Source organism: Apodemus sylvaticus, chromosome 10, assembly GCF_947179515.1.
Source record: "Apodemus sylvaticus chromosome 10, mApoSyl1.1, whole genome shotgun sequence".
Lineage (NCBI taxonomy): Eukaryota > Metazoa > Chordata > Mammalia > Rodentia > Muridae > Apodemus > Apodemus sylvaticus.
In genome coordinates, this window is record NC_067481.1 from 24,340,242 (window position 1) to 24,366,652 (window position 26,411).

A 26,411-nucleotide genomic window follows, 5' to 3' on the forward strand; every position below is an offset into this window, starting at 1 on the left:
TTCCTTTATAGGTGTCAAGATGGCGCTGTCTACGATGTAGAACTCGTTTGTCTGGTAGGCTTAAATTTGGGGAGATGGTGGATGAAAGAAAAGAAGGAATTACAACTTCAGGGCTGACGAAGGTAGAGGAAATGGGGAGAGGGTAGATCTAGGTTTGGGGCGGTAGTGGTGAGGAGCGCAGCTACAGCGAAGGGCATAATTAGGCAACCGGAGCAGGCTTAACCCTTTCCTGCTCTCTTTAGGGCTTTGGAGACACTTTCTGTCCCAATTCAAGAAAAGGTGGTTTAGAAACTGAGAGGGTGACAGAACCGCTACCTTGACTCTCCCTACTCTGTCTAGTTTTTCTGTTTTGCTTAAGTCTTCCCGAATTTCCATTCAATTTACCTTTCCCTTGTTCTTTCCCTCAGAACTCCAGTTCTCAACTGGCCCAGTTTTTAAATTCCCACCTTGTCACTCATCTATCTCACGTACTTGGAGTGACATCATGAAGGTGGTGAACCTGAAGCAGGCCATTTTGCAAGCCTGGAAAGAGCGATGGAGTGACTACCAATGGGCAATCAACATGAAAAAATTCTTTCCCAAAGGAGCCACCTGGGACATTCTCAACCTAGCAGGTCTCAAGTAAAATGGGGGAAGGAAGGATGGAAGGGGTATCCCCAGAAAAGCTGTAACCACTCAGCCTAACTTTAATTTCCCTTGCAGAAGCACTCCTGGAGCAGGCCATGATTGGACCAGCCCCCAATCCTCTTCTCCTGTCTTACCTGAAGTACGCCATTAGTTCCCAGGTAAACATTCCAGACTCCTGGCTTTTGGAGATGAAACACCTGGAGAACTGACAGTTGTCTGTTTAGGCTTATTTTCTTACAAAAATAACACTTCATTTGTTGTAATGAATGAATACTACATTTATTTACTCTCCCCAAGTACATTTACAAATAAAATTAGAAAAAATTACATGTAATGATGGCAGGGAGGTCACGTATGTTGCACAATGCATGTGGCGGTAAGATACTTTTGTGGAGTTGGTGCTGTTCTTCACACCTTTCTGGGGATTTGAACTCACATCAGCAGGCTTACAGGCCAAGCACTTTCACCTGCTGAGCCTCTTGGCCAGATCCTTGTTACTGTTTTTGAGACAATGTCTTATGTAGCCCAGGCTGGACTTAAATTCCTGATTTTTCTTTTTCTTTCTTTTTTAAAATTTTTCGAGACAGGGTTTCTCTGTGTAGCCCTGGCTGTCCTGGAACTCACTCTGTAGACCAGGCTGGCTTCGAACTCAGAAATCCGCCTGCCTCTGCCTCCCAGAGTGCTGGGATTACAGGCGTGCACCACCACCGCCCTGGCATCTTTCTTGGTTTTAATAGAATAAAAAGGCATTCTGTTTGAATCTGTAAAGGCAGTTCCAAAAATCTCAATGAATCTCACACCTGGTTTGTGCTGGAGGGAACAGCAGGAACTGGGGGGCGGGGCAGAGGGAGATAGGGCAGGCACAGGGCAGTTCCACTCTAAACACTTAGCAGGGGAGTTCTTGCTACAGTCACTCAAAGGGACCTGTGGGCAGCCATGTCTCATGCAGAACAGCCACCAGCTTTGTCTAGGATCTGCCAGCTGTCATAGGCTCACACGGTCTTAGGACAAAACCTGCAAACAACCCCAAAGAGTTGTTCTTTTACGGAAGTAGAAATTGTCCTTTGAGGTCAGAAACCACCAAGGAGAAGGTGTCAGGTAGGAAGGCCGGGGTCTGGTTCTCTTCTCAGCCAAGATGGTAAGGCATGGGGCCACCGTGTCCTTTGTGCAGCTGCTGGGTCCTTAGGACCAAGCACTTGGGTTCCAGGAATCTGGCCAGCACTTTTGTTTGTCTATCAAAAAAGGTGCATAGGGATGGAGCTCCATTAGCGTGTGCTTGCCTAGAATAGACAATGTATTAGTTTTTTGTTTGTTTTTCTATGATGTTGCAATGCTATAGAGAAACCCTGTCTCAAACCTGTCTCTGTGTAACTCCAGATGTCCTGAAACTCCCTATGCAGATCAGGTTGGCCTCAAACTGACAGATCCTTCTGCCTCTACTTCTAAGTGCTGGGATTAAAGGTGTGTGCCACCACCTCTGGGTTTATTCTTTGTTATTTATTATACTAAACTGTAACAGGTAACATGAGCTGTATCACCAATGACTTTATACCGTTACATACAAATTCATTGGTATCTCTTGGACTTTTCTTCCTTGTGCTGGGGATCAAGCCCAGGAACCTACAGTCACAAGGTGACTGCTCTACTACCTACGTACCCCCTCAGTGCCCCTTTTGTACTCTGAGCTGATCTTTTACTGATATTGTTTGTTTGGAGACTGAGTCTCCTTATGTAGTTCAGCTTGGCCTCAGCCTCCTAAACCTCTTGCTGCATCCCTCGGAGTGCTAGCTTACATACAGGTGCGTGAGCACTGAGCATTGCAACATCAGGGAATGGTCATTTGGGACCGTATGACTGCGCTATAGATAACCTAGCTGTTGCCACATTTAGCAACACTATGTCATTACACATAGTCTAATCTCTGGGATTCTCCATTGCACAACTGTGAGAAAATGTGACTTGGGAAGTAAATTATACCTTAGTATTATGTAAAATTTTTACATTCATTTTGTTTGTGGGTTTTTTTTTTTTTTTTTTTTTTTTTTTGGATTTGGTTTTTTTGAGACAAGGTTTCTCTGTATAGCCCTGGCTGTCCTGGAACTCACTCTGTAGACCAGGCTGGCCTCGAACTCAGAAATCCGCCTGCCTTTGCCTCCCAGAGTGCTGGGATTACAGGCGTGCGCTACCACTGCCCGGCTTGTTTGTGTGTTTGTTGAGCTTCACATATTCTTGGAGGTCAGAGGACAGCTTCTGGGAGTCGATCATCGTGTGGGTCCTGGGATCAGACTCAGTTTGTCATGTTAGCAGGTGCCTTTTCCTGTTGGGTCATTTTTCAGCCCCATTTTAAACACAGCTGGAGCTTCCAGTCCCTCAAAAAGGTGTTGGAGACCCTAAGTATTCTTTGAATTATATATACCTTGAAATTTGCTGCACAGTATTTCAAGGAAATTGATATATTTTTTGTTTTTTTTTTGTTTTTGTTTTTGTTTTTTCTTGAGATAGAGTTTCTCTGTAGCAGCACCAGCTGCCTGGAACTCTGTAAACCAGGCTGGCCTTGAACTCAGACCCGCCTGCCTTTGCTGGGATTAAAGGCCCATGCCACTCCTGCCCAGCTCAATTGTTATTATTATTGTTTTGTTTGTTTTTTGTTTTTTGAGACTGGGTTTCTCTGTGTAGCCCTGGCTGTCCTGGAACTCACTTTGTAGACCAGGCTGGCCTTGAACTCAGAAATCCGCCTGCCTCTGCCTCCCAGAGTGCTGGGATTACAGGCGTGCACCACCACCGCCCATCAATTTTTACTATTTTTGAGACAGAATTTTGATCTTTAGTTCCTCCTGACCTTATACTTGTGGTGATCCTTCTGCCTCTGCCTCTGCCTCTGCCTCCCAAATGCTGTAGTTATGGGTGTAAGTCACTGTGCCACCTGGTGTAGGAAGGTGGTTTGGAGAAGGAGAGGTCAGATACTAGGGGCCCTGTAGTAACGTGAGGAACCTGAACTTCATCATAGCCACTCATAATCATGTCAGGAGTTTCAGGAAGAGAAACAGTGTGGCGAGTTTTTATCACCAGGGAGAGTTCCTGGGAAGAGAGAGAGAGAGAGAGAGAGAGAGAGAGAGAGAGAGAGAGAGAGAGAGAGGTGAGGGAGGTAGAAAAGTATGAGGACTTGGAGCTCAGATCCCCAGAACCTAAGTAAATGCTGGGAGAGCACAGCAGCCAATACCAGCGTTCGGAGGACAGAAATGAGGTGTCGGAGCTAATAAGAGGCTAGCTAGCCGAGCCCTACTGCAGTCTGGGTTCAGTTGAAAGACTCTGCATCAACACCCAGCCTCAACATGCATGTGCACATACATGCATAGATAACGAGCAGCACACAGAGGAACACGCATAAACATACATAACATACATACAAGGAAACACTTTAATATGGGTATGTATGTAAATGTGTAAAATTAGGATAAGATGTACAGATTTTGTAGTTGTGTCTTTCATAGGGTGGGCTCTGGGAATAAAAACTGGGTCATGCATAAGCAATCTTTCATTGAGTCTCACCTCTAGCCCTAAAATGCCCAGATAGTCAGTGATTTTTAACAATTCTCTGTATTCATGTCCCCAATGTCCAAAATAGCTGACAGGCAAGACATTTCCATTCTTCTAGAAACTTCCCTTACCCACAGGTACCCAATGACTTCTGTCAGCAAATACTACCAATGGTTGTATTCCATGGAAATGTAGCCCTGTGGTGTGAGGTGTTAAAGATGCTGCCTGCAACTGTGTTTCCTCAGCCAGGAAGCCACACTTCTCTCCTCTGGCAGTTTCTCTGCTCTCCCTGTCAGCACTGGGTCCCACTGCAGGCCCCCCCACCCCTCCCCCTGTCAGCACTGGGTCCTACTGCAGGCCCCCCCCCCGCCCCTCCCCTTGTCAGCACTGGGTCCCACTGCAGGCCCACCCCACCCTTCCCCCTGTCAGCACTGGGTCCCACTGCAGGCCCCCCACCCCTCCCCCTGTCAGCACTGGGTCCCACTGCAGGCCCCCCACCCCTCCCCCTGTCAGCACTGGGTCCCACTGCAGGCCCACCTCCCCCCTCCCCCCATCAGCACTGGGTCCCACTGCAGGCCCACCTCCCCCCTCCCCCCATCAGCACTGGGACCCACTGCAGGCCCACCCTTACCCTCCCTGCAGCACTCTCCCAGTCAGCACTGGGACCCCCTGCAGCTCCCCCCCTGCAGTTCCCCCCTGTTCTCCCTTCAGCACTGGGAGGACCCCCCTGCTGCAGTTGGTGCTCTTAATCCTTGAGCTATCTTTCCAGGCCCAAAATACATAACACACAACACACACATACGTACAAATAAAAACACAGTCTTTGAAAAATGTTCTTGGCCATTTTCAGGCATGTCAGTTTACAGACAAATTTTAAATGTAAATTTTATGTTAATGAGACAAAGCAGGGAGACTTCTCAGATTGTTTTTTTTTTTTGTCTGTTTTTGTGAAGGACTAGATATAACTATGTCAGGTCTGCAGGCCAGTTGTTGGGATGCTACTGTTTGGTTCCTACAGCTTGTAAGCAGGAGACAAGTGTTATTGAGGAGGCAGATTTGTAACATGTAGTTTTGCAGTCTCCAACTCAGGCCAGCTTAGTAATTCAGGTTGGAGAGTAACCACCAGGAATTTAGGGAGGGATGAGGTTAAGAACCATTCAGAAACCAGTGGGTTGTGGCCCCTTCATGAGGTTGGACGTCCCTTTCTTAGGAGTCACATATCAGACATCCTGCAGTAGCAAATTTGCAGTTAGGAGGTAGCAATGAAAATAATTTTATGGTTGGGGGGTCACCACAGCTTGAAGAACTGCGTTAAAGGGTCATGGCATTCGGGAGGCCGAGAGCCACTGGTTTAGGAGGTCAGTTGGGAGGGTTTGTTGATGAACTGGGTGAGTGGAGGAGAGAGGTCCAAGGTGACACCTGGATGTCTGGTTTCGGTGCTGTCAGCAGCATGAGGGAGAGTAGAACCGAGTGAAGTGTCCTGAGAGCTGGTCTGTAAGAGAGGGCAGCAGATGATTCCAGCCTTTTACATCCGGGGTGCGAGACAGTCAGAAGCAGTTATGCCAAGAACTCAGGAGTCTGAATGGGAGCGCCTGGTTTAGAAGTGTGTGTCCGTTTCTGTTGTGACAAAATACCCGAGTTAAACCACCTGAGTTAAACCACCTAAGGGAAGAAGGGTTTGTTTAGACCATGACTGGCCAGCTTTGTCATGTCTAGGCAGTAGTGAGGCAGGACGGAGTGCTAGGAAGATGCACAGGGGTCAAGTCGCTCCTGTTCTGGAGTGACGAAAGCGGAGGAGGGGCTGGGGACGAGATGGGCTGCTCTCTCTTCAACACACTGCGACCACTTCTGAGCTGACCCCTGCATTAATCTTTTCCTCCCAGCTACCAACAAACTCTTGCCATTAGACCCATGGCTCTCACTTCGGATGGAGTCTAGCCTCCTGGTTCTCAAAAACGTGCCTCTGTTTCTCTCACTAGACCCACCCTTCTGACAGTGCCATCACTTCATGAGTTCATGTGTTGGTTTGTTCATCCAGTCAGCTTTCAGGGTTTTATCTGTTGGGGACATATCATAGTAAGTTGTCAGAGCCAGATGGGGTGTGGGCAAGAGAAGCGGTTCACGCCAGGTTCCTAAGCACCCAGTCACGTCAAAAGCATGCCCTAGAAATGGTCTGAAGAGAGCAGAGGAAACGGGGAAAGAGTGTACAGGTAGAAGGTATAAAGGAAGGAAAGGTTGGAAATCCAGCATGTGCTTGATGACATCACGTGAGAGCCGTGGGTCTAACGGCAAGAGTTTGTTGGTAGCTGGGAGGAAAAGATTAATGCAGGGGTCAGCTCAGAAGTGGTCGCAGTGTGTTGAAGAGAGAGCAGAAGGCGTGGAGGTAGAGATCATGAGAGTAGACAACTCTGTTGGAGAGAACAGAGAGGGTGGATGAAATGTCGGCTCTGTGGGAAGCTCTCTCTAAAATAGGCTCTTGAGATACATAAACACCAACGAGAAAGGCGAGCTCAGAAAGGCTGAATATCTTCACAGCCTGTCAAGTGTCATGCAAAATTAGTAATTTATTCTTCCTCCAAAGTTAAGAGGCTCTTTGGTGGGGTGCTACGCCTGGAGAGGGCACTTAGGAGTGGTTGGGGGTGTTGGGTATGAAGAAGAGCCTCCTCAGAGAGTTAGAGTTAGAGACAGCTGCCAGGTCAGCCTGGGAGCCACGTGTGCAGACGGCCGGCCACGCCAGCCTCCAGGCTCCAGGTCTTGTGTCAACTCAGAGCGACTCGTTATTAGAATTGTTCAGACTGGAGCCGACTTCAGTCCTGCTGGGAGGAGCAGGTCACCATGTGTAAGTGCTTTCAGGTGTGTCTGGAGTGTGACGTAACTGATACACTTAGGAGTACACAGCATGCGAAGGTCATCGGTTCATTCTGACTTAGCAGCCTCAATAAGAACGTGCACAGCCAGGGGTTTCTCCTCTTGGCGTGGGGTCCAGGTTTTTTATTATTTTTTTTTTTTTTTAGGTTGAGCCGTCCAGCTCCCCCTACAGTTGGCATCCAGCAGGGCTGAGTTCTTCTCCAAGCTCTCGCTATGGGGACATTGGTTATAAATAAACAAACACTGGCCTGGAACGGCTCGGTCATTCTGCCCAGGCATTCTCCCAACTTTCTGCTCACTGTCAGACACTCGCTTTGGCTTCACAGTATGTCCTGCTGCCGACGGCTCTGAATGCTAATTGTCTGTATTTAAGCCCTGTCTGTATTTTGCTCGTGTTCATCCACGAGGTCTGGTTTAAACTGTCTGAGCCCATCTGCTCAGGTGATGAACGTCACCCTCTCTCAGCTCACGCTGCAAGCGTGCCGTTCCCATCCCTGCTTGCAGTGCAAGCCCAGGGCCTGAGCCTGGCAGCCCAGCACTCAGCCACCAAAATCACATGCACCGCAGCCTACTGACTTAAGAGGTTAAATTTGCTCAGAACAGATGATTTCTAGCAAACTGGTTCTCTATGGTGTTGAGTGTATTTACTAACAGAAATGTATTACAAGGTAAACATTTTTTTAGATTGCATCACATTGATCGAACTCAGTTACTTGAAGCAATGAAAATTTCCTAAGGATAAGTCCAAGGCCTGGTGCTGGAGAAACAGATATAAATGTACAATTATCTCTGTCTGCACGGAATTTACTGTCCAGATAGACTGTCTAAAATACATATTTTGGAAATAGTATTTAAATAAGATATAATGAAGTGACTTTGGAGGCTCCTCCTTGTGCGCCTCTGGGATGGGAACATGAGCGCCATGGTGTGTGGACAGCAGAGGACACGTTGGTGGGAGTCAGTTCTTCTAGCTTATGTGTCCTGGGAATTGATCTCAAGTCGTCAGATTTAGCGGCAAGTGTCTTTACTCGTCGAGTCATCTCTCATTGTTTATAACTGTATTATGGTTCTGAGAAGTCGTACAATGAGCATGTACATCTTTCTGTATGTTTGTGTTTTTGTTTTTGTTTTTGTTTTGTTTTGTTGGTTTTTTTGGATTTGGTTTTTTTGAGACAGGGTTTCTCTGTGTAGCCCTGGCTGTCCTGGAACTCACTCTGTAGACCAGGCTGGCATCGAACTCAGAAATCCACCTGCCTCTACCTCCTAGAGTGCTGGGATCACAGGCGTGCACCACCACCGCCTGGCTTTCTGTATGTTTTTAATTTGGGTTTTTAAATCGTATATCCCACAGAAGCACTGTGTGTGCATGTGAAGGAGATTCCCTGTTTGCGGTGGGGGTGGAAGCCGGGACCATCTCACGTACATGTGCTTACAGCCGAGCAGCTCACCAACCCTCCAACATTTCTTAATGTCTTGAGGAAGCTTTGGAGCAACATGGTCTAATAAGAGTTTCTACAGTAAAGAACTTGCTCTTTTTGTGCTTAGCAACACTGTGGGCACCAGCACCTGTATTGAGGGTCGTGTGCCTGAGGAATTCAGAGTTTATTACGGAGCTGGGCGGTGGTGGCGCATGCCTTTAATCCCAGCACTTAGGAGTCAGAGGCAGACTGATTTCTGAGTTCGAGGCCAGCCTGGTCGTCTACAGAGTGAATTCCAGGACAGCCAGAGCTACACAGAGAAACCCTGTCTCAAACGCACCCACCCCCCCCACCCCCACCCCCCCCCACCCCCCCCCCCCCGCCCCGACCAAAAAAAAAAGTTTATTATGGGCCAGAAAGATGGCTCAGTGGTCAGGAACACTAGCTGCTGGCCAAGCACAGCAGCTCATGCCTTTAATCCGAGCACTTGGGAGGCAGAGGCAGATGGAATTCAGTGAGTTCGAGGCCAGCCTGGTCTACAGAATGACTTTCAGGACAGCCAGGGCTGCACAGAGAACTCGTCTCAAAAAAAACCAAACAAACAAACAAAAAAAAAAAAACCCTGGCCTCCTATCCCAGTCCTGGGGGATCCCATGCCCCGTTTTACTCCCAGGGCACTGCATGCACGTGGCACACGCATATATCCAGGCAAAACACATGTATACATAAAAATAAAAGAAAATTATTTATTTGCAGTACTGGGATGGAATGGCGGCCTTGTACATGTTAGGCATGCATCAAGCACCAAGAGCCAGAGTTCTCATTTCATTTCTTTGTTTTTGACTTGGAGCCAGGGTCTTATGATGTAGTCCAGGCTGGCTTTGACCTTTCCAGCAGTCCTGAGTGCTGGCTCTCACAGGTGTGTGGCTGGTGGCTTCCTTGCTAGTGCAGCTGTGGCAGCAACATTAGGAGGTGCTGATCTACGGGTGTGCTTCAATGTACTCATTCTACAAACATCAGGACTGCTGTGATCACCAGATAGTGATCCCTGCTCTGTGGAGGCAGTAGGCACCTCCAGTTTCCTGGAGGAGATATTTGTCAGTCCTTGTCCAAATCAGATAACCCACACCTGTGTCTCTGTTGACTCACAGCTTCGCTGTGATGGTCAGACTGATATCAAAGTGGAGTCTTAGCCTCCCACGTAGCTGTGGTGACAGGGTCTGTCACTGGTTCTTGTAGTTTTTCTGGTGCTGGGCTTGAGCCCCGGGTTTTGCTCACCTTGGCGAGTACTCTAGTGCAGTTTGCTACTGAGCTGCACCCTCAGCCTCCAGGAATCTTGTTGGTTGGTTGATTGGTTTTTGTTTGTTTGGTTGGTTGGTTTTGTTTTGGTTTTGGTTTTTTGGAGACAGGGTTTCTCTGTGTAGCCCTGGCTGTCCTGGAACTCACTCTGTAGACCAGGCGTGCCGCAAACTCAGAAATCCGCCTGCCTCTGCCTCCCAGAGTGCTAGGATTACAGGCGTGCGCCACCACCGCCCGGCTGGTTTTGTTTTTTTTTAAGATTTATTTATTTAATATATGTGAGTACACTGTAGCTGTCTTCAGACACACCAGAAGAGGGCATCAGATCCTATTACAGATGGTTGTGAGCCACCATGTGGTTGCTGGGAATTGAACTCAGGACTTCTGGGAAAGCAGTCAGTGCTCTTAACCTCTGAGCCCTCTGGTTTTTTGTTTTTGTTTTTTTGTTTCTGTTTTTGTTTTTTTTGAGACAGGATTTCTCTGTGTAGCCCTGGCTTTCCTGGAATTTGCTCTATACACCACCAGGCTAGCCTCAAACAGAGATCTGCCTGTCTCTGCCTCTCTAGTGCTGGGATTGAAGGCATGTGCCACCATTTCCCTGTGTCAGTTAATCTTGATGAAAGGAGCAATGGGGCCAGTTAGTGTAGAGGCTCAGAAAGTGTTCCCATGCACACACCCCGCCGCCTCTGTGCGGCAGGTTGAATTTTGGGCACATGCTGGGCTGGCACTGACCACCAATGTCTATCTTCAGTTCAGCAGACTCACTTCTTACCTTGCCTAGCAGGCTGACTGTCATCCCCAGAACTCCCTCCCCCCCCACCCCCCACAGGAAAAGGTTATGGAGATAAAGCAACACGGCTGTCACTCTGGGTGATTCTTTTACCCACTAGTGGCCAAACTGTATTAGTTTTGGAAAGGAACAGCATAAAGACAAGACAGGGTACCTTTTGGGTACTCAAAAACCCTCTCATTCGGCTTATGTGGATGCTATTTACACTGAGTCTGACAGAAGCAGGAGTAAGGACAGCACACATTACCATGTGTCTTTTAAAGAGCTGAGGGAGCCTCTTGAAGGGGTTGGGGACCTCAAGCTGTGGCGGTCTAAGCATCAATAGATGATTTGTCTGAATGCTGTCCTATGTCTTCCTTCTAGATGGTGTCCTGCTCCTCTGTGCTCAGTGCAATCAGTAAGGTATGACCCTGGCCCCTCAGGAGCCGTGGGAGGGGACAGACACCAGCCTGGCCACTCTGGTCATGTGTCCCCGAGGCTGGACAGGCAACACCCGATGCCTCTCCCCCGAGGGAGGAGGGCCTGGGACTTAGGAACACATCTCCATATGGAGAGCCTGTGGCCCAGGCAGGGCTGGAGGCAGAGAAGCTGCAGAGCTGTGAGAGGGCTGACCAGGGAGTGCTGAGCCTCCATTGCCCGCTGTTCTTCCTGCAGTTTGATGACTTCTCCCGGGACCTGTGTGTCCAGGCTCTGCTGGACATCATGGACATGTTTTGTGACCGACTCAGGTAAGAGATGGATGAGGAAGTTCATTGTTGCTGCAGTGCCGAGGGAAGCCCATAGTCTGGGAGACAGACTGAGACCAGTTCTGGGTCCCATGTTTCCTCTGTCCACCTGCCCACCTCCAGCTTCTATTTCCTTAAGACAAAGTGCCTCTTCTCTATTTGAAGGAGCTACTCTGAGATCTTGTCTAGTGGAAGCTGGCTAGACTAGGTGTCTTACCTAGGATTCTGCCAGCTTTCCAACTCTGTCCCCTAGAAGTGTTGTGCCAGAGACTCTGGAGGAACATTGGTGTGGGTTGGATTTCAGCTTTTGGAATAGATACAAATTTTCATCCTTTTTGGGTAGTTGCCACGGCAAAGCAGAGGAATGCATCGGGCTGTGCCGAGCGCTCCTTAGCGCCCTCCACTGGCTGCTTCGGTGTACAGCAGCTTCTGCAGAGCGACTCCAGGAAGGGCTGGAGGCTGGCACTCAGGCCCCTGGGGAGAAGCAGCTTGCCTGGGGCTTGCAGTGCCTGGAAAAGACCCTCAGCAGCACCAAGAACCGAGCCCTGCTGCACATCGCCAGACTAGAGGAGGCCTGTATGTGCCCTGACTCCCCTGTGCCCTGCCTGCTGCTGCTTCTGTAGCTGGTCCTTTGATTGAGAGGGGAGAGGCAGGATGCCATCCCACTTCTTTCTAGAAGGATCCGAAATCATCCCACTTCCTTTTTTCTCTCCCCATAAGCATTGCATACATCCCAGGGACTTGGGCAGGGTGGCACCCGAGCCAATCAACCAACAGGTATTTACTGAGCCTTCTCGTGTGCCCAGCACCGCGTCAGGTGCTGGAGGTGGGGGAGGGGGGCAACCAAAGGAGCATGTGGCAGGGTCCCTGCCCTCAGCAAGCTTACACTCTGGTGGGGAGTAAGATTGGAATGCCATGCACCTGGAGAGATTCGAGGACAAGGCAGGCACCTCGTCTGCTGTTGTCTGCCTTCATGTTCTTCGCCTAGAAGCAGATGACTCGGGTGTGACCTGGGGCTTTCAGTTAAACTCGGTGCCTGTGTGCCATGACTGGATGCTGTTATCTCTTAACTCAAGATCCACTGAGTATTAGAACCTTCCAGATGTATGGGAGGGAAGTCTTCCTGCAACAGAGGCCTCAGGCCTCTTGAGTCTTGAGCCCCAGCGGCTAGGGCCACCTAAGGGTCTCTAGTTTTCCATTGCCAGGAATGCTAAGCTAGGTGACAGCCACGTCTTCAGGGCGAAGTGAGAGAGGTTGTTAGGGGGATTAGTCTTTCTGGGAAAAGTCCAGAAAGAGACTGATCCCTGGGTCAAAAATGGGCTGCGTTGACAGTTTTTCTTCATCTGTCTTTTTGTTAGTGTTGGCAGTGCCTTGCCTTCCTGGGCACTTGATAAATGTTTATTGGTAGAAAAGTAGATGAATACTTAATTTTGATGGATCTCAGGTCTCAGTTGTCTTTCTCTGATCCCTGTGCTGCACGGAGGTTGATTGGCTAACTGGTGGCTTCATTCATCATTTGACCCTTTGGGCTTGTAACCTGGATAAGTGACTAGTAATTAAATACTAAGTATGTGCTGTAGGCTGTGTGTGCAACCGTTTAAGAGAGAGGCCAGTGGGCTCCACCAGTTGGGTGAGCTATTAAAAGAGCAGAAACTCAAAAGCTGTGTTGGCAGGGTATTTGGATCGAGGTTGCCTGAGTAGAGTGGCTGTCCCTGTTGGGCCACTGGGCACTGTACCCACCCTGTGCCTTACGCTCATTGCTCGTGTATACTCACTGGAAGTCAGGCCCTTGGGATGGTCGCTAGGGGTCTTTGTTCCCTGGGGCTTGCTCCCCGTACAGAAGCATGCTACCCCAGGACTCTGCCTCCTCGTCCTCAAAGGTTCCTTGCTGTACACTTCCACGGCCCAGGGAGCACCACAGCTGAGGAGTGTGGTCCATGCCCTGCCTCTCCTTCCCAGCAGTTTCTGCCTTGCTTTTTCTCCACCAGCCTCCTGGACTGCCATTGAGCATTCCCTTTTAAAACTTGTGGAGATCCTGGCCAATCTCAGCAATCCCCAGCTCCGGAGCCAGGCTGAGCATTGCGGCACACTCATCAGGAGGTTAGGTTTCTGCAGGAGATGGGAAGATGGGCTCTGTGGTCTGTTTTCCTACTGTCTCTCCCATGGTCTGTTGTTCCTGACACTGTCCTGGCGTGTGTCTCCTCAGCATCCCCAGCATGCTGTCCGTGCACTCGGAGCAGCTGCACAAGACTGGCTTCCCCACCGTCCATGCGCTCATCTTGCTTGAGGGCACCATGAACCTGACAGGGGAGATGCAGCCCCTGGTGGAGCAGCTGATGATGGTGAAGCGCATGCAGGTGGGTGTGGCCAAGCAGGGAGGAGGCTGATACTTAGAATAGCTCCTCTTGATTCCCCGGTGGACCACAGATGCCAGTTGCACACAGTTTTGCCATCTGACCTCCAGATCTTGGTTTTGAGCTGGAACCCTGCTGTGTAGTCACAGCCTGGTCCTTGGAGCCTGTAGAAGGAGAGAAGGTCTTACCCCACACCCTTGGATTTCCCACAGCATATCCCCACACCTCTCTTTGTCCTGGAGATCTGGAAAGCTTGCTTTGTGGGACTCATTGAATCCCCTGAGGGTACACAGGAGCTGAAGTGGACTGCTTTCACCTACCTCAAGGTACCTGGTAACATGGGAGCAAGGAAGCAGCAGCAGCGTGCTGGACCTTTCCTTGGGTGTCCCCATCCTGGCATTTAGTCCAACCTCCTGAGTCTCTAGCACAAGCTCAGCTGGTCGCTGTCTGGGAGTTTCGGCTGGTTGTTGAGCCCATCCTTAGCCAGGGTAGTTCTGGTCATCTAAGAGAGCCAGGGAAGGTGGCCCCGGATTCCCTCTGAACCTCTATCCATTTCGCTGTGAGGATTTCCTTTTTGAGGCCTCAGAAGTGGGGGGTGTGTCTTGTAGGCCAAGAGGCAGTGGGTGCTCGGGTACCCGCGTGTGGGCTCACAAGTTATTCAGAGGACTGTCGGTGCCCACAGGGAACACATGGTCTTCTGGGATAAGTGAAAGAGAAAAAGGTCATTGATTTGCCTCTCTTCTCCCTCGTGTCCTAGATTCCACAGGTTTTGGTGAAGTTGAAGAAATATTTTCATGGGGAAAAGGTGAGTTAGAGCCTGGGATGAAGACATGGAAGCAGAGGAGGGTAAACGAGCGAGTGAGCGAGCAAGCGAGCCAGGGTCTCTCTCTCTTTTTTTTTGTTTTTTTGTCTTTTTGGCACAGGGTTTCTCTGTGTAGCCCTGAGTGTTCTGGAACTCACTCTGCAGACCAGGCTGGCCTCCAACTCAGATATCCACCTGGTTCTGCCTCCCAAGTTCTGGGACTAAAGGCGTGTGCTAAGGGTAGCTCTTTTAGGCTGCAGCTGAGTGGTAGAGTGTTCTTGTGCCCAGAGGGGGTGGTGTGGACCTGTGAATACCTGTGTATGTCCTTGCACATGCAGTAGAGTAAAGAGGGTGGCATAGGCTGGCTCCCCTCCCCACCAGCAGAAAGAACGCCTGTGGTGATTTGCCTAGGATGCGGCTCCTCCAGCATCTCGTAGCTAGGCACAGGGGCCGGCGGTGGTCATGGCTGGCTTCCTCTTTCACTGAGCAACGGTGGTGTCCTTGTTACCCTGCACCTCTGGCTGTGGGGGCCGTGGGGGCCATGGGGGGCCTGGGATGCAGAACCCCTGTGGGAGTCTCTGGTTCTCTTGAGGACTTCACTGAGGATGTCAACTGTGCTTTCGAGTACCTGCTGAAGCTCACACCTTTGTTGGACAAAGCTGACCAGCGCTGCAAGTACGAGCCCCCTGCTCACCCCATCTTACTGGAAGTGTTCTGAGCCTTCCCGCCCACTGGGTTAGATGAGTTGCAGGGAATTGTTGGGCTCTCCCTTGGCAGGGGGAGGGGGAGGCAGACGGCTCATAGTTGCGTAGTACCCAGAGCCCTTCTTTCTACCTTTGGGTACTTGAGTTTTCTCTACCCTGACGGAGGGAGGAGACCCGACAGGCACACCGTGGCCCCGCTCTCTGCTCACATCCGGTCCCTGGCTCTCCTCCACAGTTGCGACTGCACGAACTTCCTGCTCCAGGAGTGCAACAAGCAGGGCCTTCTGTCTGAGGTCAACTTCGCCAGCCTTGTGGGCAAGCGGTGTGTTGAGAGGCCCCTCAGGCTGCCACCCTCTTGCCAGACTGGTTCCTGGTGCCCTTCCCTTCTCTTTGAAGTCTGAGTTGCCAGTGACTGATGCCTTCTGGGTCTAGGGAACAGGACTGCATCAGATAAGAGTCCTGCCCTCCGAGGTGCTGCTCTTTGACTGCTCTTTACCCTCCTTTGTGAGCAGAGGCCATAGAGAAAATCGTCAATTTTCCCTTAAACCTAACTAAACGTTCAAAATGGCCGCAACGATACTGACAAATTGACACAATGGTAGTACTGAGTATAGGTTCACATAAACTTCATCCTTACTGGCACAGTAAGTGTGCTGTGGACATGAGGCAAGTGCTGTCCAACCAAGCTTCTGCCAGCCCCCGGTTGGCTGTATGCTTCCGTCTCCTCTCCGCATTGGTTTTTGGAGTCAGAGAATTTTTTTTCTTAAAAACCAGTGTCTCACTCTGTAGCTCTGGCTGGCCTCAAATGCAGAGTTCTGCCTGCTTCTGCCACTTGAGTGGTTTAAGATTAAGGTACAAGCCACCACATATGGTGGATTAGAGACTGTTTCAAGATCTTTTCCTCAGCCAAGTATGAGCCAGGTAAACTTTCAGCTGTAATTCCAACCTTGAGACTCTGAAACGGGAGAAACTACCTTGAGTTTAAGGCCAGCCCGAGCTTCAGTATGAGACCTGTCTCCAAAAAGGAAATAATCCTCTTTGTTTCTGTTGTTTTCTTCCCTGGGTTATGACCATAGCACAGCAGATCGGGACCCCCAGCTAAAATCATCAGAAAATGCTAACATCCAGCCTAACCCTGGCCTGATCCTGCGGGCAGAGCCCACGGTCACGAACATTCTCAAGGTGCGTGTGTGCGCTCTGCCTGGGCCACTGCGGACTCCCATTCTCCTTCAGTTCTCCTCTAGTTCCAGATAAATGAGCAGGACCTCTCTGCTCTCTGTGGAGAGCTGTTTTGGGAGAGGAACAACCAGGGGGGCAAACGTAGCAGCCAGCACGAAAAGCTGACGTTTGTCTGCTGTCCCGTTGTGGCCTAGGTGATGTGGCTGGTGCCTCTCCAGACACTACCCCAGGAAGGCATGGAAGGGAAGCTCCCAGCCAGATCTTGTCCCCCACCTCACCCCACCCCACCACATCTGTCACAGAGTAGGGAGAGTTTTTAGCAGTGCTCTTCCAGTTGGAGCAGGAAGTGACAGATTATGTTTGGAGGTACAGCGTGCCAGTCAGTGGACACAGGCAGAGAGAAATGTGTTTAGGCTGTATCTGGGGGGTCTTCAGTGTTCTTCACTGGTCTCCTGACCTGTCCACAGACAATGGATGCAGATCACTCCAAGTCCCCGGAGGGCTTGCTGGGGGTTCTGGGACACATGCTGTCCGGGAAGAGCCTGGACTTGCTGCTGGCTGCTGCTGCTGCCACTGGGAAGCTTAAGTCCTTTGCCCGGAAATTCATCAAGTGAGTAGAGCTATACCCTGCTGTGCACAGGAGGCTGTGGGAGGGAGCCTGTGCCTGGATGTGTGTCTCCCCTTGAGGTGAGCAGACCAGGGCAGAGCATCCTAACTAGAAACCATGACAGAAGGGTCACTTGACTGAGAGCTCTTCTCTCTCCCACTGAAGAAATAAAGCCACTTGCTAAGATAATGAGGCGTGCTGTGGGGAGAGGGCATGGAGGGATGGAGGGATGCATGACTCAGCCTAAGGGCTAAGGGCCCCGACTGCTCTTCCAGAGGACCTGCATGGCATCTCACAGGTGTCTGTAGCTCCGGGCTCGGGATCCAGAGCCCTCTTCTGGCCTCTTCAGGATCTTACACACACAAGGTGCATAACTAACACAGACATACTTAATACACATAAAAATAAAAGATAAACACATTTTTAAAAATAAGGCGTTGACTAGTAGGCATGGGTGAACTCCTTGTCCCAGTTATTTATTGACTTTTGACATGGGATCCCCTGCAGCCTACTCTCTCTAGCTTATGGCCTTCTTTTTATGCTTTTGGGGTTTGTTTTTTTTTTTTTTTTTTTTTGTCTGTTTTTTGTTTTTTCCCTGTGTAACAACCCCGGCTGTCATGGAACTCACTTTGTAGACCAGGTTAGCATCAAACTCACAGATCTGCCTCACTCTGTCTCTTGAGTCCTGGGATTAAAGGCGTGTATGTCTACTGCCCAGCTAATAACGGCTTCTTAAATTCTGTAGCTTTGGGGGGGTTACCTGCAGTTTCACGTGTAGAACATGGTTCCATACAAACCTTTGGGTCTCACTGTGTAGTCCAGGCTGACCTCTAGTGCTGTGTGTTAACCTCTTCAGTGCTGGGGCATAGTGTAAGGCACCCTGTTCTTTTAATGATAGTGATTTGTTTCTGTAGTTTACAGAACACTTGTTCTATATTTAGCTTATAGTTCAGGCTCTAAGAACCCCTCTGAATGTGTAGCCCCTTCCAGCCCACCCCCACCCTCTCTTGTGACCTCTGCTCAGCTCTTGCTCTGGCTGATGCCACCTGTCTCTGTCCCTCCTGCAGTCTGAATGAGTTCACTACCCACGGCAGCGGAGAGAGCAGTAAGTCTGTGTGCATCTGCAGATCCCATGTGCCCTGAGGAGGGAGGGGGGGAGGGGCTGCCCCTGCTCATTCTGGGATGAGGGTAATGCTTGGAAGGGACTCTGCCAAAACTACCTCTTTGCCCTTCTCCCAGCTGGACCACTTGACCGGTTTGGGTTCTGGAAATTGTGGATTCCCAGGAAGGGATGATGTTCTTGTTAAGACCCAAGAAAAGGATTCTGAGCCTCAGAGCTCTGAAGGAACCACTTGGTCCCTGACCTTCCTTCAGGAAATCCTGAGCTGGGGTGTAGCTTCCACACTACAATCCCCGGCACCCCTGGATCGATACAGGGCTTAGGGCCCCTGTCCTGGGCTGAGCTTGGCATTTTCTCGCCTTTCCCACAGCGAAAACAGCCTCGGTTCGTGCCTTGCTCTTTGACATCTCCTTCCTCATGCTGTGCCACGTGGCCCAGACCTATGGCTCAGAGGTAAGTGACGAGAGCTGCTGACAGGGAGAGGCCCCAGAGAGTGGGGCGAAGAAGAAGGATCTCCCAAGCCAGCCCGTTCTGTTGTCTTCCTCGGGTACCCAGCATCCCAGGTCCTCTAGTGTCACATTCATGCTGGACCACTAGGTGGCAGCACAGCTCCCTGTCTGATTCCCTTGGACAGATTTAGATTCGACTAAGGAAAGGGAATGGCAGTAGAACCCAGACCCTGGCTAGCTCTGGCAGGTGCCACACCCTCTTCTCTCAGCTGGTGCCTCTCTGTCTTATCCAGGTGATTCTCTCCGAGTCAAGCTCAGGAGAGGAAGTCCCCTTCTTTGAGACTTGGATGCAGACCTGCATGCCTGAGGAGGGCAAGATTTTGAACCCTGACCACCCCTGCTTCCGGCCTGACTCCACCAAAGTCGAGTCCTTGGTGGCTCTACTCAACAACTCTTCAGAGATGAAGCTAGTGTCAGTGGTCTAGGTCCTGACCTCGGGCAGTAGTGGGGGGCATTCCCAGACCCTCTCCCCTAACCCCATCTCAACGCTGCCTTGCCATGATACTTCTTCTACCCCTAATCTTCTCTGTAGACAGATGAAGTGGCACGAGGCCTGCCTGAGCATTTCAGCAGCCATTTTGGAAATCCTCAACGCTTGGGAGAATGGGGTTCTGGCCTTTGAGTCCATCCAGGTAGCTCCACCATTCCTTGAGCCTCTCTGCCTGAGCTGCAGGGCTGGTCATTGAGAACTTGTTATTTTACAAACAAATCCTCAAGCTGGAGACATGCTGTGGTGTTAGTCTTCCTTAGCATCCTCTTCTTAGCCTCTTCATCCCTTCCAGATATCTCAAAGGTATCTTTGAGAAAATCAAATTTGTGTTGTAAAGGTGTGAAATGTACCTTGGGATACCACCTGTGGCCCCCCCAGCTGTCCCAGAGGCCGTGGGAGTCGTGGCCATGGAGAGGACGAGAGTCCCCAAGTCATTCCCTTCTCCTCCCCACAGAAAATCACCGATAATATCAAGGGAAAGGTATGCAGTCTGGCGGTGTGTGCTGTGGCTTGGCTTGTGGCCCACGTCCGGATGCTGGGGCTGGACGAGCGTGAGAAGTCGCTGCAGATGATCCGCCAGCTGGCAGGGCCACTGTACAGTGAGAACACCCTGCAGTTCTACAATGAGAGGTCAGCAGCCTGGCCTGCCCCTCCTGGCCCCCCAGGTGTGTGGTGATGAGTCCGCACCACTGGGAACAAGCATCCCACCCCTTGCTCCTAGCCCGCCCCTTCCCAGGGAGCCTCCCACCAACCACTTCCTCCATCCAGGGTCTGAGCGGCCCCCTTGCTTACCACTGAGGCAGTGCACATTCCGGGTGTTGGGCTCGCGCTCACCTCTTCCCCTTCCCTGCCGCTCCCTCACATTCTTGGTCACACATTCATTCAACTGGCTCAGCAGATACTTGGTGTATGTCTCTGTATCGAGAGGGTTTTAATCCTGTGCTTCCCGTGTGTGGGAAATACAGACCCCAGACAGCTTGACCTCTGTCCTCCACGGCTCTAGGTTCCAGAAAACTAGCCAAGGCAGAGGAGCAAAGGGATTATATGGCTGTGTCACTGCCGAGGAACTCGGAGGCATCTGCAGTTTTTATAGCGTCCCTCCCCCACCCCCAGCTGTCCTAGTGACCATTTCAAGTACTGGCTCTTCAGGGACTTCCGCCACATGGGGCTCAATGGCATCTGTTCATTCACCCAGCTGATAAGTTGTTTGGCCATTGGTTTCTAAATATGGCAAGAAGCATATAATAGAAAACTTACCATTTCAACTGTATCACTCAGGAAATGAAATGTGTTGGAATTGTGAAACAGACCTCCAGACATTTTTCATCTTGAATATCTGAGCATTTTAGCCAATAAGCAACAGTCCACCTCCCCTTCTTGGTTCCTGGCAACCACTGCTACTGTCTGTCCCCCCCACCCCCACCAGTAGCTACCCTAGAAACTTCGTATAACTAGAATTGTGTAATATCTGCTTTTTTTCATGACTGACTGACTTTACTCAGCATAATTTCCTCAAAATTCATTCATACTCTGGCATGTGACAGGATTTCCTTCCTTTTAAGGCTGAGTAACACTGCGTATCCGTGCCCCTCCGGGCTCCCATCCCACCCTCAAGGGGACATGGAGAGTGGTGCTGTGACTGTGGGGTGGAGGCTGCCTTACAGGGGAGCTGAGGAGGATACTATCTGGGGGATATGTGAAACCAGCTAAAGCAAGGTTGGGGGAGGCTCTGTAAGATCATCTGTGCTCCCCTACCGTGGGGCATCACCCACATCACGCTCACGCACACGGGCGCAGTGGGGATCCCAGCTCCGTTGTGCAGGTGGTGGAAGGGCTCAGCAAGTCAGGGCTGCCTTCCCTGCACTCCTGACATCCGAGCCCTCAGTACTCAGACTCCAGCTGTGGTCACAGCCCCAGATGCTCCCAAGAGGATTCCAGGCTATACACACTTTGCCCAGCTACCCAGGACCGGGAAGCGTCTTGTGGGGCAGCCTTAAGGCCTCTCCTGGAAGTTACAGTTTACTTTGGGAGGAGGCCAGGGCTGGGTGGGATCCCCTCCCCCAAGTACTCAGCTTAAGTGGAAGTGATTGTGTTTTATTTATGACCCTGATTTGGCAGAGCTCAGGCCTGGGGGATGGGAAAAGTTGGCAGGGGAGAGGGAGAAACAGAAAATCGGAATAGATTGATGGAACCTGTAAGAGAAAATGCCTGGCCTGTGCCTCCCCTAGGCTCCACGCCTGGCCGCCCTGTAAGCTCCTCAGCAGTGGTAGGTTGTAATGCTGTCCTCCCTCCCCCAGCATGCGGTGGGTCTAATTCCTCCCTCGGCCGTGCTTCCGTAACCCAACTCCAGGGGCAATGCCTGCATGTACCCTCCCTGCTCCCCTAGGGTGGTGATTATGAACTCAATCTTGGAACACATGTGTGCGGACGTGCTGCAACAGACAGCCACACAGATCAAATTTCCATCCACGGGCGTGGACACGATGCCCTACTGGAACCTGCTCCCTCCCAAGCGCCCCATCAAGGAGGTACTGACAGACATCTTTGCCAAGGTACTGGAGAAGGGCTGGGTGGACAGCCGCTCCATCCACATCCTTGACACCCTGCTGCACATGGGCGGCGTCTACTGGTTCTGCAACAACCTGATTAAGGTACTCGGGCTAGGGTGGGTGTGGACAGCCATGGAGATGGGGCAGTAGACATCAGCTGGGGTGGGTGTGGACAGCGTGGAGATGGGGCAGTAGACATCAGCTGGGGTGGGTGTGGACAGCCATGGAGATGGGGCAGTAGACATCAGCTGGGGTGGGTGTGGACAGCATTGGAGATGGGGCAGTAGACATGGTCAGCTGGGGTGGGTGTGGACAGCCGTGGAGATGGGGCAGTAGACATGGTCAGCTAGGGAGGGTGTGGACAGCCGTGGAGATGGGGCAGTAGACATGGTCAGCTAGGGAGGGTGTGGACAGCCGTGGAGATGGGGCAGTAGACATCAGCTGGGGTGGGTGTGGACAGCATTGGAGATGGGGCAGTAGACATGGTCAGCTGGGGTGGGTGTGGACAGCCGTGGAGATGGGGCAGTAGACATGGTCAGCTAGGGAGGGTGTGGACAGCCGTGGAGATGGGGCAGTAGACATGGTCAGCTAGGGAGGGTGTGGACAGCCGTGGAGATGGGGCAGTAGACATCAGCTGGGGTGGGTGTGGACAGCATTGGAGATGGGGCAGTAGACATGGTCAGCTGGGGTGGGTGTGGACAGCCGTGGAGATGGGGCAGTAGACATGGTCAGCTAGGGAGGGTGTGGACAGCATTGGAGATGGGGCAGTAGACATGGTCAGCTAGGGTGGGTGTGGACAGCATGGAGATGGGGCAATAGACATGGTTGGCTGAGGTAGTCCAGGCTTCTTTGAGAAGTTGCTGAAAGCTGGGTGGTTTCCTGGGGAGACAGAGGTAGGGCCTCACCTCTGGCTGAAAGAGAAGCACCTTTGGCTACAGTGGAGGCTGGAGCATCAGAACCCTAGGGTCCGGACAGGCAGCACCTCAGTAGCTACTTGCCTGCCTCTCAGGAGCTGCTGAAGGAGACTCGCAAGGAACACACGTTAAGAGCAGTCCAGCTACTCTACTCCATCTTCTGTCTGGACATGCAGCAAGTGACCCTGGTCCTGCTGGGCCACATCCTGCCTGGGCTGCTGACCGACTCCTCCAAGTGGCACAGCCTTATGGACCCTCCTGGCACCGCACTAGCCAAGTAGGATTCTCTCCAGAGCCTTCCTGGTGTCCCCCTTGAGCCCTCAAGCATCTAGCATCCAGATGCCGTCACTTCAGCACTGGTGCCCCCCAGGACGCTGGGCTGTGGGCAGGAGTGAGGGCTTAGAAGGGGCATTCACGGGAACACGGAGCTGCTTCCGGAACCGTCTTAACTATGCCTTTTCCGGGGTCCTTTTGTTAGACTAGCTGTGTGGTGTGCGCTGAGTTCTTACTCTTCCCACAAGGGACAGGCGTCCTCCCGCCAGAAGAAGAGACACAGAGAAGACATTGAGGTAGGCTGCTGCTGACTTGGGCATGTGTTTATTCTGATGGCTTAAAGCAGAGGCGCCTTTCTAGGCAGAGATCGGGGCTAAGGTCAGCTGTGCTTGGGCCTGTCTGATTGGTCAGGGTGGAGGAGAGGCTCGAGTGGGCCCCTGCGTGTCCTTGATAAGGGAGGGTCCTTTTCTGCTCACTGGGGCTGAGATTTGGGTATGGGGAGGGTCACCACTGGTGATGCTGGCCACGGACTGTAGGAAGCTCACTCCTCCAGTCAGATCTGCCCTCCAGTTCCTCCAGCTCCTGGAGACTTAGGAAGTCAGGTGTGTGACGGTGACTCCTTGTTCCCTAGGACTATATCAGCCTCTTCCCTGTGGAAGACATGCAGCCTTCGAAGCTTATGCGACTCCTGAGCTCCAATGAGGATGACGCCAACATCCTGTCAAGTCCCAGTGAGCACTTGGGGTGTCACAGGCCTGCCTAGGACTCACTCCTCCCTGAGGACCTTGCGCCTCCCTGTCCCTCCTCCCTGTCCTTCCTCCGAGGTCCCTTCAGATCCCTCAGGTGCTCCTCCCTTGTTACCAGTGGAGGGCTGGTGAGGCACCAGTGAGTTCACTAGCGTGACACATCTTGTAATAGTGCTGACTCCCCCACTCCCCCTTTCTTCCTAACCCAGAGTCCTGCCCATGGCTGAGGACAATGCCACCTGGGGCTGCCTTCCTGCTCAGGGCAGCCCATGCCATCCTCTCCTTGCTGACAGACTTCCTTCTGCCAAAAACTCCTGTGTGGCATCCAATTTCTCTTGTTTCCAGAGATTTCTAGAACTTTTTGGAGCTTTGTAGGGACCAGGGTCTGAGCCACATGCTTTTGCAAAGGAAAGATGTTGGGTTGCCCACCTGTGACCTTAGCTAGGCCCCTAGCAAGCAGGCTGTCTGTAAGATGAGCGCTGAGCCGCCATGCAGCCTGAGTCTCCGAGGGCCAGGACTGGTCTTTGATGGTGCTCAGCAGGCCTGGCTCCCCAGACACCGCTGCTCCTCTATCCCCTCATGTAGCAGACTCCCTGTGGAGGGGGCAGAAGGCTCCCCTGGAGTCAGAGCTGATGCAGCCCCCTCCCTCCCCCTCCACAGCCGACCGCTCCATGAACAGCTCCCTCTCCGCTTCCCAGCTCCACACGGTCAACATGCGGGACCCTCTGAACCGAGTCCTGGGTGAGTCCTCCCAGCTGCGCCTACCTGCACGCTGGGCTAGGAGGAGCCCCCTCAGCAGAGGCAGGGCTGAGTCTCCCAGAAGGGGACCCCTGCCCCGCCTCCCCACACCGTCCTGCCCCCTCACTACTGTCTGCCTAGGGTGTTCAGCCCCCTTTGCTGCCATCTTCCACGCAGCCTGCTGTCACCGCCTCTCGTCTTCCCTCTCCTGTCTGGCCTATTCTAGAACAGTGCGTCTTGTTCCCTCTGCACAGCCAACCTGTTCCTGCTCATTTCCTCCATCCTGGGGTCACGCACTGCTGGCCCCCACACCCAGTTTGTGCACTGGTTCATGGAAGAGTGTGTGGGCTGCCTGGAGCAGGACAGCAGGGGCAGCATTCTGCAGTTCATGCCCTTCACTACCGTGAGTGTGCCAGTGTCCCAGGGGGTTTCGGGGGTGACCCACAGAGAAAGGAGGGGTCTTCCTCCTCGGGAGTCACACCCAGGAGCTCCCTGTGTTCATTTGTCTGTGGCAGGTATCGGAACTGGTAAAGGTGTCTGCTATGTCCAGCCCCAAGGTTGTTCTGGCCATCACAGACCTCAGCCTGCCCCTGGGACGACAGGTGGCTGCCAAAGCCATCGCTGCGCTCTGAGGGGCTCGGTGGCCTCCCCAGCATCCAAGCAGGGAGCTGGGAGAGAGACCTTCCCCACCCTGCCCTGACTTACACGGCCCTACACATCTCCCAGTTGTTGTTTGTCATTTCTGTTCTTTCAACCAGCACCCAAAGACTCTGAGCAGTCCCTGTGGTCACCCCGATTCTAGCAGTAGCCTACTTTGAGGGACTTTACAGGGTCACAGTGTGTATATAAATTTATTTTCATAACCCACGAATGGGGAGTCCCCTTGGTTCCTCTGTAAATAAAGATCCTTGTGGCTATCAAGTGCTGTTGGTGGCTCTGGCTCTGTTGCTCTTGTGAGGACGGTGTCTTTTCCCTGTAGTGGCATTCCCAGGAGGGGTGTGGTCCTGTGGTAGAGGAGGTGTGGACGGCTGGCACCACTGGTCACAGGTACCACCATTCAAAGCAGACCGTGAAAGGTCCCGCACTCACTACTGTGCAGGGCAGGATGTCTTGGTCTTTAAGTCACACTCCACCCTCTGGCCCAGAGTTCACTGTGTGTTCCTGCCAGAGGATTATTTGGGATTGAGGGTGAGGACAGTCTGTCCTCCATACTCTGCGAGTCCAGGGACAGGGACCTGTGAGGCTGTGAGAAGGGACGTGGTGGGAAGCATTGAGGTGTAGAGGGACGTGACAGGTGGCCTCCGGCAGCTCAGCCATAGGGGAGCCTGCAGCTGGCCTTCAGTGCCTCCTACTCTTCCAGGCTTCTTCCGCTCAGAAGTGAGCCGAGCAGGAGACGGTGGTGGGGAGATAGAGCTTGTTGAGGGAAAGCCGCTTTCTGTCTGGAAGAGGCGTGTCGTTCCACCGTGTGGGCAGCTTTGCAGAGGGCTGTTGATAGGCGGTCAGGAGGCCAGGCCCGTGCGTATACATGTTCAGAGTGCCCTGGTTGCAGCCCAGCCTGCCACCAGGCCTCCCCTCTCCTGACTTATGATCCATCAACTTTTTTCTTTCCCAAGAAGATGTGGCTTGGAGGCAGGGACACTGGCATTTGTAGTGCTGTGTCCCTACCCCATAGCTCAAGGCTGTTCAGAATGGTCAGAGTAAGCCGGGCGTCCTGCCTGTCCCGGCGCCCTCTCGATCTGCCCTCTTCTGCCACTCACCATCCCCTGGCATTAGCCAAGCCCAAGAAGGAAGAAGAAAACCATGAACTGGACACGAGCACTTTATTATCTACAAGCTTGGTTACAGTGACAGGTGTGGCGGAGAGGGAGGGTCGACAGGTAGGCCTCCCCCATGCCACGCACTCCCCATGGGCCTCCTCCCTCCTTTCCCCTCCCATACTCCCAGTTCCGGGCCAGCAAAGCCCTGAAAAAGAATCCAGTCAATTCCAGGGCTAACCCTGGCCGCCACTTTTCTTTAGAGACTTCATTCCTACAGGGACAGGAAAACTTGTAACCTGGTTGGCCAGAGCAAGGGATGTAAGAGCCCAGTTTGGGAACACTGCTGTTTAAATATTAAACAGGGATGTCTTGTCCCCCAGAAGGGAGACCAGATGCTGCCCGAGC

At 51.9% G+C, this 26,411-nt stretch overlaps 1 protein-coding gene and 1 non-coding gene across 4 annotated transcripts; both read left to right on the forward strand.

Annotated features, from left to right (window-relative positions):
- Positions 1-25,170, forward strand: Med24 (mediator complex subunit 24). 3 transcript variants are annotated; one of them, XM_052194981.1, is made up of 27 exons: positions 1-54; positions 408-614; positions 703-785; positions 10,903-10,941; positions 11,194-11,267; positions 11,608-11,840; positions 11,985-12,041; positions 13,253-13,364; positions 13,471-13,621; positions 13,831-13,944; positions 14,376-14,423; positions 15,013-15,095; positions 15,360-15,446; positions 16,201-16,306; positions 16,771-16,913; positions 17,978-18,015; positions 18,401-18,483; positions 18,773-18,951; positions 19,072-19,171; positions 19,484-19,659; positions 21,416-21,680; positions 22,588-22,769; positions 22,971-23,061; positions 23,397-23,496; positions 24,172-24,252; positions 24,504-24,652; positions 24,765-25,170. In XM_052194981.1, the coding sequence occupies exons 2-27, from the start codon at positions 485-487 to the stop codon at positions 24,879-24,881; spliced, it is 3,021 nt and encodes a 1,006-aa protein (XP_052050941.1). In that variant the 5' UTR covers positions 1-54; positions 408-484; the 3' UTR covers positions 24,882-25,170. The 3 variants fall into 3 exon arrangements, with proteins under 3 accessions (XP_052050941.1, XP_052050940.1, XP_052050942.1); XM_052194980.1 differs by having other exon boundaries at positions 15-122; XM_052194982.1 differs by lacking the exon at positions 11,985-12,041 and having other exon boundaries at positions 15-122.
- On the forward strand, positions 18,186-18,289 carry LOC127695735 (small nucleolar RNA SNORD124). Its single transcript, XR_007980094.1, has one exon. It is a non-coding gene; the product is annotated as a small nucleolar RNA SNORD124 (small nucleolar RNA).
- Positions 25,171-26,411: the final 1,241 nt, after the last annotated feature.

Coding starts and splice junctions, on each gene's coding strand:
- Med24 (XM_052194981.1), top strand. CDS start 485: ATGAAGGTGGTGAACCTGAAGCAGGCCATTTTGCAAGCCTGGAAAGAG. Junction 13,622..13,830: donor TGATGGTGAAGCGCATGCAG/GTGGGTGTGGCC, acceptor GATTTCCCACAG/CATATCCCCACACCTCTCTT. Junction 16,307..16,770: donor CGGTCACGAACATTCTCAAG/GTGCGTGTGTGC, acceptor ACCTGTCCACAG/ACAATGGATGCAGATCACTC.